This window comes from Elephas maximus, chromosome 9, assembly GCF_024166365.1.
Source record: "Elephas maximus indicus isolate mEleMax1 chromosome 9, mEleMax1 primary haplotype, whole genome shotgun sequence".
In the NCBI taxonomy this organism is placed as follows: domain Eukaryota; kingdom Metazoa; phylum Chordata; class Mammalia; order Proboscidea; family Elephantidae; genus Elephas; species Elephas maximus.
Genome location: NC_064827.1, coordinates 83,746,518 through 83,758,995, shown reverse-complemented (window position 1 = coordinate 83,758,995; position 12,478 = coordinate 83,746,518). Strand labels below are relative to the sequence as shown.

The window sequence follows — 12,478 nt, the reverse complement described above, 5'->3', positions numbered from 1 at the left end:
GGGTAGATTTGCCACTATCAATTATGCACAGTTTTAAACAAGAAATGGCCGCAAGGAGCCTCTTTTTTTATTTAGAGGAGTCACAGCAGGAAGCGAACTGATGCTGCAGCTGCTCCCTGAGGGCAGGAGGAGTATGAGGTTTTAGAAGGAGGTTGAGATGTTTGGCCTTTATTTTTCAAATGGTACTCCTGTCAAGGTAGAAAATATATATCAAAAAACCAAACCCATTGCCATCGAGCCAATTCCAACTCATGGTAACCCTATAGGACAGAGTAGAACTGCCCCACAGAATTTCCAAGGAGTGCCTGGTGGATTGGAACTGCTGACCTTTTGGTTAGCAGCCCTAGCTCTTAACCACTGTGCCACCAGAGAGTTTCTGAAAATATATATCGTAGATTTAAAAAAATTCTGGCCAGGGTCTTTTCCAAACTCTAAGCAGACCCTGTGTCTAAATTTTGTCTGGCTTTGCTTTCTTGGAGTAATCTTTTATGATTGTGGTTATGGGATCCTTTGCAACCTGCACCTGCCATTTATGACTCCTCTCAGGAGGACCTGGGAACCGATCCCATTCGGTTGATGGGATGCTTCTCTGGGAGATGGAATTAGGTCTCCTGTGATGTCACAGGCGGTTCCCTCACTTACTCATCCACATTCCCCCATCTCTTACCATATGCCAGGCACGGGGGTTATGGCCTGAACAGGACAGTCCAGCTCCTGTGCTCTGACAGTTAACACCTAGTATACTCGGAGTTGTGAATCCTTCAACAGATGCGCCCCCGCAAAGTGGGGCCTTTATTTTTTTTTTGGTAGTCGAGGCATACTTCAGAGCCCTAGTGCACAGTAGTTAAGAGCTCAGCTGCTAACCAAAAGGCTGGCAGTTCAAATCCACCAGCCACTTCTTGGAAATTCTGTGGGTCAGTTCTGTTGTTGTTAGGTGCCATCGAGTCAGTTCTGACTCTCAGCAACCCTATGCACAACAAAACACTGCCTGGTCCTGTGCCATCCTTACAATCATTGTTATGCTTGAGCTCATTGTTGCAACCACTGTGTCAATCTACCTCATTGAGGGTCTTCCTCTTTTCCGCTGACCCCGTATTTTGCCAAGCACGATGTCCTTCTCCAGGGACTGATCCCTCCTGACAACATGTCCAAAGTATGTAAGACACAGTCTTGCCATCTTTGATTCTAAGGAGTATTCTGGTTGTGCTTCTTCCAAGACAGATTTGTTCATTCTTTTGGCAGTCCATGGTATATTCAATATTCTTTGCCAACACCACAATTCAAAGGTGTCAGTTCTTCTTTGATCTCCCTGATTCATTGTCCAGCTTTCACATGCATATGATGCGATTGAAAATACCATGGCTTGGGTCAGGTGCACCTTAGTCTTCAAGGAGAAAATCTTTGCTTTTCAACACTTTGAAGAGGTCCTTTGCAGCAGATTTGCCCAATGCAATGTGTCATTTGATTTCTTAACTGCTGCTTCCATGGGTGTGGATTGTGGATCCAAGTAAAATGAAATCCTTGACAACTTCAATCTTTTCTCTGTTTATCATGATGTTGCTCATTGGTCCAGTTGTGAGGTTTTTTGTTTTCTTTATGTTGAGGCGCAATCCATACTGAAGGCTGTGGTCTTTGATCTTCATTAGTAAGTGCTTCAGGTCCTCTTCACTTTCAGAAAGCAAGGTTATATCATCTGCGGAATGCAGGTTGTTAATGAGTCTTCCTCCAATTCTCATGCCCCATTAGTCTTCGTGTAGTCCAGCTTCTCAGATTATTTGCTCAGCATACAGATTGAATAGGTATGGTGAACATACACCTTTCCTGACTTTAAACCAATCAGTGTCCCCTTGTTCCGTCTGCACAACTGCCTCTTGATCTATGTACATTTTCCTCTTGAGCACAATTAAGTGTTCTGGAATTCAGATTCTTCACAATGTTATCCATAATTTGTTATGATCCACACAGTCGAATGCCTTTGCATAGTCAATGAAACAGAGGTAAATATCCTTCTGGTATTCTCTGCCTTGAGCCAGGATCCATCTGACATCAGCAATGATATCCCTGGTTCCATGTCCTCTTCTGAAACCAGTCTGAATTTCTGCCAGTTCCCTGTCGATATACTGCTGCAGCCGCTTTCGAATGATCTTCAGCAAAATTTTGCTTGTGTGTGATATTAATGATATTGTTCTATAATTTCCATGTTAGGTTAGATCACTTTTCTTGGGAATAGGCATAAATATGGATCTCTTCCAGTCAGTTGGCCAGGAAGCTGTCTTCCAAATTTTTTGGCACAGACGAGTGAGCACCAGCGCTGCATCCGTTTGTTGAAACATCTCAATTGATATTCCATCAGTTCCTGGAGCCTTGTTTTTCGCCAGTGTCTTCAGAGAAGCTTGGGCTTCTTCCTTCGGTACCATCAGTTCCTGATCATATGCTACTTCTTGAAATGGTTGGATATCGACTAATTCTTTTTGGTATAATGACTCTGTGTATTCCTTCCATCTTCTTTTGATGCTTCCTGTGTCGTTTAATTTTTCCCCATAGAATCCTTCACTATTGCAACTGAAGGCTTGAATTTTTTCTTCAGTGCTTTCAGCTTGAGAAACGCCGAGCGTGTTCTTCCCTTTTGTTTTTCTATCTCTAGCTCTTTGCACACGTTATTTTAATACTTTACTTTGTTTTCTCGTGCCACCCTTTGAAATCTTCTATTCAGTTCTTTTACTTCATCATTTCTTCCTTTTGCTTTAGCTGCTCGACGTTCTTGAGCAAGTTTCAGTCTCCTCTGACATCCATCTGTCCTGTACGGTCGCTATGAGTTGGAATCGACTCAACAGCAACAGGTAGGCATACTTCAAGGGTCCCTGGGTGGTGCAATCAGTTTGTTCTCAGCTATTAACCTAAAGGTCACCCAGTGGTGCCATGGAAGAAAGGTCTGGTGATCCACTTCCTTAAAGATTACAGCCAAGAAAACCCTACAGAGCAATTCTACTCTGTAACACATGGGATCACCGTGAGTTGGCATCAGCTCAATGGCAATGGGTTTGTTTGTTTGTTTTTAGGCACACTTCACTAGCACCTGCAATCTAGTCTCTCCAAAACTCCCTTTATTCCTCCCACTCTCTGTTCAGTTTCACTTTTCGTTCAGATCAGCTTACTCTAACAACTTGCCCATTCCTCACTGCCGTCCCCAAGTGTAGTCATCTCTAAACCCGGATGCTGCCTCTACTTTTAGATCACACGAAGGTCTTCTCCTCACAAATCTATAAAAAATAGATACTCCTGCTAGTTTCCCATTTGATAGTTTCTACGTAAAGTGTTTCATGACCTTGTTTTCAATCCCCATCATGTGTAAACACCCTCCCTCTTTCCACCCTGGTTTCCCCTTTTCCTTTTGTCTATATTTTTTGCCCCTTCCTGCCTTCTTATCTTTGCTTTTGGGCAAATAATGCCCTTTTGATCTCGTATAATTGATTGCTCTAAGGAGTACACTCCTCTTGGGTGTTCTAATTTATCTTATGGGGTTGTCTATTGTTTGGCTGAGAGATGGTCTTCAGGAATGGCTTCAGTTCCAGGTTAGAAAGGTGTCTTAGGGCCATAGTCTTGGGGGTTCCACCAGTCTCTGTCAGACCAGTAAGTCTGCTCTTTTTTGTGAATTTGATTTTTTGTTCATTAATATTTTATTGAAGATTTTTACATCTGCGTTCATGATACTGGTCTGTAGTTTTCTTAGAGAGTCTTTGTCTGGCTTTTGGTATCAGGGAAAGTCTGCCTCATAAAATAAGTTGTGAAGTATTCCCTCCTCTTATTTTTACAAGGTGTGTAGGACTGGCATTATAGTTTATATAAAATTAGTATTATCATATCATTCATATTTTTGTACACCCACTTATTTGTGTACATGTATGTGTATTCAGAACCTCATTATATTGTAAGTTTATTCTTACAGTGCCAGAGAACTCCCTGCCTCTGCCTTTGCCATAATGTCTAGTGACTACATTATATGCCTGCTCCTCACTTATCGACTGTCTCGTTATCTGTCATTTTGCATTTATAAAAGATCTCCTATCCAACTATTTCACACATCAGTGACATACATATAGTAGTAACAAATGCCAAGGTGTGAGGCAAGAGTAACGCTGGCTGTGATGGTTAAGGTTATGTGTCAGCTTGTCTGGGCCATGACTTTCAGTGGTTTGGCAGTTATGTAATGATATAATTTGGCAGTTATGTAATGATATGGTCATCCTCCATTTTTGTATAGTGCCAATTTTCACATAATGACCTGGTCTTTGGAACTTAACCATGTCAGTAATTGAGGAGTGGGTGTACTATTTTCTGTAAGGTTTTGCGTATTGTGGTGGTTTATTGGTTGAAATGAAGAGACCGACAAGGGCAGGCCCCTGCCTCTGGGCAGGTCTGAATGCCATATTATGGCCAGTGATTGTATATTCTGTCTTTCAAGATTACCACATCTAGCCATGGGCCTGGAGAGAATTCCAGCCCCCGATTTCTAGTGAGTCTTCCTTTGCTCTCCAAACAGAGCCTCAGGCAGTGTGGCCAGCCAGGGCATGATGAAGGAGGGCCAGAATATCCCAGCCATTGTTGGGTATCTGACACCAATGCCCTCAGTGACACAGTGTGAGCCCCTTGCCTCTCTGGGACTCAGTTTCCCCATATTGTACACTGAGCAGATTTGGATCAGAGAAGTGGTTTTCACCTTTGCTACACGTTACAGTCACTTGAGGAGCTTTTAAAAATCTCCATTCTGAGACTACACCCAGACCAATTAAATCAGAATTTTTGGGAGTGGGGCCCAAACCTTAGCATTCTTAAAGCTCTCCAAAACTAAAAAAATAATTCTGACTCATGGCAACCCCGATACTTTCAGTTAATAGCCAAGCACTCAGCAGTTTGTGCCACCAGGGCTACCATAAAATGCCCTAGATGGTTACAGTGTATAGCCAAGGGTGGAACAGCTGGATTAGATAGAGCCATGGTTCCCACACCTGCCTGAGCATAAGAATCACCTGGACTGCTGATTTAAAAATACAGCTCTTTCCCGGGAGGTTTGGCTTCATTAGCTCTGGGAGGGTTTCTGGAATCTGTATGCCAGACAGGTCTTCCAGATAATTCTTAACATCAGATAAATCTGGGAAACACTGGGTCAGAGCAGCACTTGTCCCAGTTTGATGTGTGTACAGATCACCACGGATCTCGTTAAGACGCAGATTCCAATCCAGTGGGCTGCGGCGGGTCTGCAGATCTGCTGCTGCTGGTCCAGGGACTCGGCTTTAATTACTGAGGCATCATACCCGTTGCTGTCCAGTCAATTCTGACTCATAGGGACCCTATAGGACAAAGTAGAACTGCCCCCATAGGGTTTCCAAGGAGTGGCTGGTGGATTCAAACTGCCTACCTTTTGGTTAACAGCCGTAGCTCTTAACCACTGAGCCATCAGGGCTCCTACCAAAGCATTAGAGGCCTTCAAAGGTAACGTCCACCTCCCCTTCAGAGGCATCTGTTGTTGTTAGTTGCCCTCAAGTGACCTCATGTGACAGAGGAGAACTGCCCCCACAGAGTTTTCTTGGCTGTATGAGTCTCAAATGACTCAACAGCAATGAGGTTGGTTTTTTTTTTTTTTTTTTATCTTTAAGGGAGCAGATCCCCAGGTCTTTCTCCCCTGGCGCCGCTGGGTGGGTTCGAACCATCCATTTTTCCAGTTAGCAACTGAGCACTTAACTGTTGCACCACCAGGGCTCCTCTTCTGAGGCACCTACCAGCCTGAAATTCTACAATCCCAAAGACAGTTCCCTCCCCTAGTGAGTCCTAGTACGTGATACCCGCACACACCAGAAAGGTCTCTGGCCAGCACAAGCCATGCTCTGATTTTCTATGCTTTCACCATTCTCCTTTCCTGGCAGTGTTGTGCGAGAGAAGCAGAAAACAAAAAACAGAGGTCTGGGGTATGCATGGGGCAGTATGTCTCAGCAGAGATGGTTGGCTCCCCAACACCACCCTGTCACCAGGCCCTCACATTGTGGTGCCATGAGTCTGGATTATCAGAAGCTTCTAGCGTGGAAGCACAGCTCCTCTCCAGCAAGGCTTTTCCCACCTATATGTTTCAAGTACCAATTTGGTGTCCTGTGCTTCTGATCTTGCCAGCCTTTCACAAACCATTCACTCGAATGATGACAAGCAGTCTTGATATGTTTGGTTAAAAATCTTTCAATTGGAGCTTGTTTGTTTATGAAGCAGCATCAATTATCAGGGATTTCCAAACTGGCTTCCTTTCTTTCTACTGGCGTTGGCATCCAGAGAGGCACTGTCAACCGCCAGCCATGGTGATAGCCGCATTTTAGTGTTGCTGTTGGGCCTCGCAAATAATGCGTTGTGGGGGGGCCCGCATGTTCAGAGTGTAAAGGATAAAAGCACACTGAAACACTTGCACTCCCTGTGTTTAGACACTCCCGATCTTGCATGTTTTATTTGGTGGCTGTTATTTTGCAGCACGTTGTGAATGGAAGTCATTATTGAGAACATGTACAGGAAAGAAGTGGATTTTCATGGCTCCCAGCCCCCCCAGGCTGTTGGGAAAACCATCATGCACACTTTGTGGAGGGGTGGCTGGAGCTTTTGTCAGGCACCAGTGAGGGGGTTCCTGGCAACTTGGCAGAAGCAACCCTCAGCGACCAGTGTGGGCAAAATGAGAAAGGGAAAAAGGAAGGAGTGTGGAAAGCTGGACTTGAAGGAGAATGAGCATTTGGTTCAGGGACTAACGGTTTTTGAAGCCACACGTTTTCTGGAAGTAAGTGGCATTAGAGAGACTAGATGTATTAGGTATCCTTTAGGTAATAGTTAAAGAGGAAGCCCAACTCAAATTGGCTTAAGGAAAAGAAGAGATGTATGTATTTATGCCAGTGAAACATTGAGGGGTTTCTTAGGCTGTGTTCTCTAGAAAAGCAAAACCAGTAAACTATATAAATATATATATATAGAGAGAGAGATTTATATCAAGGAAACGGCTCACATGATTGTAGAGGCTGGAACTCCCAAGTCCGTGGATCAGGATAGAGTCTTCTCCTAGTTCACGTAGCTGCAGAGGCTGGCGAACCCAAGATCAGCAGGTCAGAGAGCAGGGCTCTTGTTCACAGGCTGTGAAGATAGACGAATCCCAAGATCAGCAGGCAAGACCACAAGGCTTTTCTTGATTCATGTAGCTGCTGGGGCTGGCGACCCCAAGATTGGCAGGTCAGAGAGCAGGAGCTAGCAAAAGCCAGAACGTCCACTTATATTCAGATGCAGGCCACACGCCCAAGGAAAATCCCTTTCAGCTAATTAGCTACTCACAGCAGATTCCGTCATGGGGGTGATCACATATAAACACCGAGAATCATGGCCTAGCCAAGATGACACAATCTTAACCATCACAAGGGGTAAATGGCTTCAGGCACAGCTTGATCCAGGGCCCCAAGTGATGTCCCCCACCATCTCTCTGCTCTCTCCTGCTGGTCCTAGTCAACCTCGAACTTCCATTCCACCAGCTTAGCAGTCCCAGGAAAAACCAGGCTCCTTTCTCTACAGCAAACCCCAGGGCAGCCTCTCCTTGACCAAGTTTTGCATCCTAAACCAGCTTCAATAATACCAAGGCCAGAAGAAGCTGGGGCTCAGCTTAGCCACATGCAGACCTCTCCCCTGCCCAGCCTGGCAGTCAGGGGAGAGTTAGCTTCGACCAAGTCACAGGGATGATAGGGAGTAAGAATGATTGCCCAGAAGAAATTAAGAAAATCAACAGATGTCCACAAGCCAAAGGGAGCAGTGAGCGAGAAGACAGTGCACAGTATCTGGGGCAGCCCCAGTTTTGCTGTCTATTCACAGCCTGGGGCCTTTGACCTTGCTGCAGAACATGAGGCTTTGGTTCAGGTCAGTGATTTGTAACCATTTTTAAGAATCGGAAGTCCTTTGAGAATCCAATGAGAGGCATGGATACATCTACCCCAAAAAATCACACATTCTCACATGTAGGAAATAGCTTATACCTAATTTTCAGGGGTTCACTGGGCTGATCCACAGGGTCCCTTGTTCAGAATCCCTGGCTCAGTGTCCCCCAAGGCAGGGGAATCCAATCACCAGGGGAATACTGATCTCCCTGCAGTACCTCCTAACTCAGCACTGCAGGCGAGGGCATAGGCATCCCACAGTTAAAAGGCCCCCTAGGGAATCCTGATATGCTGGTACTTGGGAATAACCGTATGTCTAAGATCCCTGCCAACCCTGGTATTGTAGATTCATCCTCAACTCTACCAGTTAACAGAATTTTTGGCTGGGATGAAAAAAAGCCAGGCAGTTAAACTTAAGTAGAACACTAGGACTACCTTCCATTCATTCATTCCTTCACAAGTATTTCCTGAGCACTGGCTGGATGTCAGGACACTGGCTTGGAGCCTGTTATTGCTCTGGCTATAGCAGATGCCACCTGGGCCTGAGGGGCTGGTCCAAGGCCCTTGGGGACCAGTGTCCCATCAGGCTCACCAGAGCTTTGCCTCTTGGCAGCCTGCTGCACCAGTCCAGTGAATTCCAAGAATCATTCACTGACAGTGAGGGGATTCTTTTGTTCACTGACTTGGAGATGGCAGAGTGTCTTTCCTAAAAATGTTTCCATCCAGCTCATTTATGTATGTTCTTCTTACACTTTCCTAGAGATGTTTCTGGTCTGACTTTACTTACTTGAAAGTGACATCTAGACATTTTTTGGGTACACAAGGAGTGTTTGTTGTTATCCCCAGTAGAAATTACGCACATCAATCAGTGGTGATGACTTTATTAAATATAGTGTGTAAGTTCCATACAATGAATTGGTAAACACTGGAGCTTACTACAGGGCCTGGCACACAGCAGGCACTTAATAAATGTGTGAATGAGTGGATTAAAGGATGAATGAGTAAACAGTAAGTGAGCAGTACACTATTCCAGAAGTTGCTAAAAAATAATAACAAAAATTTTAAAAAACCAAGATGGTTTAGTACTAGAAGACAGGAGCATGAATTAGATCTGTAGGCAGGGGCTTGCTGGACACTTGGATCTCTGCCCCCCCACCCCACCCCTATCTTTCCCAACCAGAAAAGCATCGCCTTTTGACTATTCCATTTGTTCATACTTTGTCCTAAGTCAGGGCTTCTCAACCTCAGCACTGTTGACATTTTGGGCTGAGTAATTCTTTGACGTGGGGGTGTCCTGTGCACTGTAGGATATTTAGCAGCATCCTTGGCTTCTATCCACTAGATGCCAGTAGTCACCCCCACAATGTCACCAGACATTGCCAGATGTCTTCTTGGAGGTAAAATCAATCTTAATTTAGAACCACTCTCCTAAGGTTTTCTATGAAGAGAAGATTCCATTGCCGAAAGAAAAGGGGGAGTTAAGCCCCTTGAACTAGGGGGTTAGGAGATATATTCCCAGGTAATTCCAATCTCTATTTCCAAATTTTTAAGAGAAGGGAGTACTTTGTCTTTTTGGTTGGATTCTGAGATGGGCCTATTGACTTTGAGTGTCTTGCTCCCTTGGGCCCAGGACTCCTTTGTGAAAGAGAAAGTGAGAAAGCTGAGAAAAAACAATGCCATGTCTCCAAAAACGGCACAGGCAATCAAGGGTCTGAACTCCCAGGAAGAGTATCCAGTAACAATAATGCTATGTTTGAGCACCTAGTATGCTCAAATCCTGCATTAAGCTTGTGACATCCTTTATCTCATTAAATCTCCAACACTATCAAACTATTATTGTCCCCATTTTAGAGTTGAGGAAACTGAGTCTAAGAGAGGTTAGGTCAATAAGCAAGTCCATGGTAGAGGTGAGACTCGAACTCAAGTCTGTGTGACTCCAGAGAGCACACTATCCCCCTGCTCACCTGAACAACGTCTCTCAGGGAGTCCCACCCCTGGAATGTTGAGACCTGGGAAGCAGTCCTGGAATCAGGGCAGTGGAGAGCAGCCATGGCATAGAGCCCATCTCTGAGGTTTGGTACTGGGAGCTCGTGGGGGATGGCTCCTGATGGCTCCACCCACACATGGGGAGTGATGCCTGGTCTTAGGGTGATAAGAATCCAGCCTTTGGTTCTCTGACCACAGTGTTTGTTCTTTACCCATAGGGTGTTTTTCCTGAATGTACCATTAGATTCTGTCATCGAGCGGCTGACCCTAAGAAGAACAGATCCAGTCACGGGAGAAAGGTATGTGCCAGGTTCTTATGGTTGGCCAGGCCCAACCAGGGAGCCCTGTCTCTCTGGCTGGCTGGCTGGTGCCATGGCAGGTCTTCTCCAGGGCCAACACTGGTGACAATTGACAGAAGACTCTGGAAAGGGAGTTTATCAAACTTGCTCCTCTGGGTAGAGTCTGTTGACCCTCTTTGCCTAGAAGAGAAACTAGGAAATTAATACTCAGGGCTGTACAGTAATACATGGGTGAAATGTTCGCCCACACTCTCCCAGGGTCAACAGCATTGGCTCCGCATGTGAAATGGATGCATTGGGTGAGAGCCATCTGTATACTGCACTGGGCTTTTGCTCTTACCATGACGCATCCCAGGTACATCATCTATTTTGTTGGTACAAGGCTGCTTGTACCAGCACATCCCCGTGGGAAACACTTCACCTTTGAGCTTTTTCATAGTTGCAGGAAGTAAATTCTGACTTTTTTTCTACAGTCTGACCAAGTATAATTACTGCATTCATGTTCAGAATGCAAGTTAAAGTCCCCATAATTGCCAAGCAGTAGACTCTGCCATCCCTCCTGATAATCAGGGCCACATCTCCTTGGGACTCAGGAGTGGAGTAGGGTGAAGCAGGGAGGGCATTACCAGGACTTTTCTAAGGTCCAATCTGTCAACCTTCCTGCTGGGGACAGTCTTTAGCACATCCATGTCAAAGACCATGTCCTTCTTGTTGCCTTACCCTGGGCCCTCTCCCCACAGTGACTGTGACATTTACTGTCATCTCCGCTCATATTTGTTGTTATGACTTGTGTTGTGTTCCCCTCCTGCATTTGACCATAATGTCAATAAGGACAGAGTCAACATCTGTCTTGCTTAACATGCCTTGTCAGCAACAGATATAATAGCAGACATATAGCAGATGCTTAGTAAGTATTATTTGGAAGAAAGAGAGAAAGGAAGGGAAGGAAAGAATGAAGGAATTTGGCGCTTAGTATGTTCCGCCCTCCTCCTGTCACTGATCTATATCCCTCTCCTCTGGGCAGAGACCATATCTTGAGTTTCTCTGTTGCCCAGGGCCCAGCCCAAGGCGTGCACGCAGCTGGTGCATGGTAAATGTTTGTTTTTGATAATGGCGATGACCAGGGTACACCAACTAGGCCAGCAAGAGAACAGAGTGTCCCTTTCTTCCCTGCCCTCTGGGCTGGTCTGTGGGTCACCCGTTTCCCCTCATCTCTCATAGGTACCACCTCATGTACAAGCCACCCCCAACCATGGAGATCCAGGCCCGTCTCCTGCAGAACCCAAAGGATGCTGAAGAGCAGGTCAAGCTCAAAATGGATCTGTTCTACCGGAATTCTGCTGACCTGGAGGGGTTCTATACACGGGCCATCACCATCAATGGGGACCAGGACCCATACACTGTCTTTGAATACATAGAGAGTGGGATCATTAATCCCCTGCCCAAGAAAGTCCCCTGATGGGTACAGAGCAAGGAGCATCCACAGGGAAAAAACATTAACCTCTCAACCCCATCCCGTAGTGCCAGGAGTGACCACCAGAGGGTCAGTCCCCTCCTCCAATGATTTCCCCTTCCCTTTGTAACAGTCCTTATTAGGTAAACACATGTTTCCTCATCGATAGAAGAGGACACTGAGGCCCCCAACTTTCTGGAAAGCTCTACCAAGCCAATAAAGAGTGTGGTGTGCAGTCTTGTGTGTCCTGAAGGTGATGTGGCTAGAAAATGGACTTGTTTAGGGGTCTGGGAACACAAGACAGGGGTATACCAGGGAAGAAGTGAAGTAGAGGGCAGCAGGCTGGGCCTCTGGAGTCAGACCTGGGATGGGTCCTGGCTCCAGCACCAATGCGCTGTGCGCCCTTGGAGAAGGTGCTTAGAGCCTCAGAGCCTCTCTTTTCTCACAGCCAAGTGGGGTAATATTACTACCTTACAGGGTTGCTGTGGGATTAACTGAGGTAATGCAGATAAAGTTCTTAGCACAGTGCCTGGCACACAGTAAGGTCTCAATAGACACAGCTTCAATAAACACAGCTTCAAAAAGGCAACCGTCTCTTGCACAGCGCTGTCCGGTAGAACTCTGCAGTGATACAGGCTCGGTATCTGCGCTGTGCAACGTGGCAGCACTGGCTACATGTGGCTGGTACAACTGAGGAGCTGAATTTAAAATTTTAATTTTCACTAATTTAAATTTCAATAGCCACATGGCTAAGTATTGGGCAGTTCTAGGCAGACTTGGCTGTTTCCTACAACTTGCTAAAG

The 12,478-nt window shown here is 45.6% G+C and overlaps 1 protein-coding gene across 9 annotated transcripts in view; it reads left to right on the top strand.

Annotated features, from left to right (window-relative positions):
- Positions 1–11,899, top strand: part of AK8 (adenylate kinase 8) — a 219,116-nt gene extending 207,217 nt beyond the window's left edge. For all 9 annotated transcript variants that reach the window (XM_049895181.1, XM_049895184.1, XM_049895180.1 and 6 more), the window contains 2 exons: positions 10,142–10,222; positions 11,444–11,899. In XM_049895181.1, the coding sequence (XP_049751138.1) occupies positions 10,142–10,222; positions 11,444–11,681 (319 nt within the window). In that variant the 3' untranslated portion in view covers positions 11,682–11,899. The remainder of the gene's footprint in view (positions 1–10,141; positions 10,223–11,443) is intronic.
- Positions 11,900–12,478: the final 579 nt, after the last annotated feature.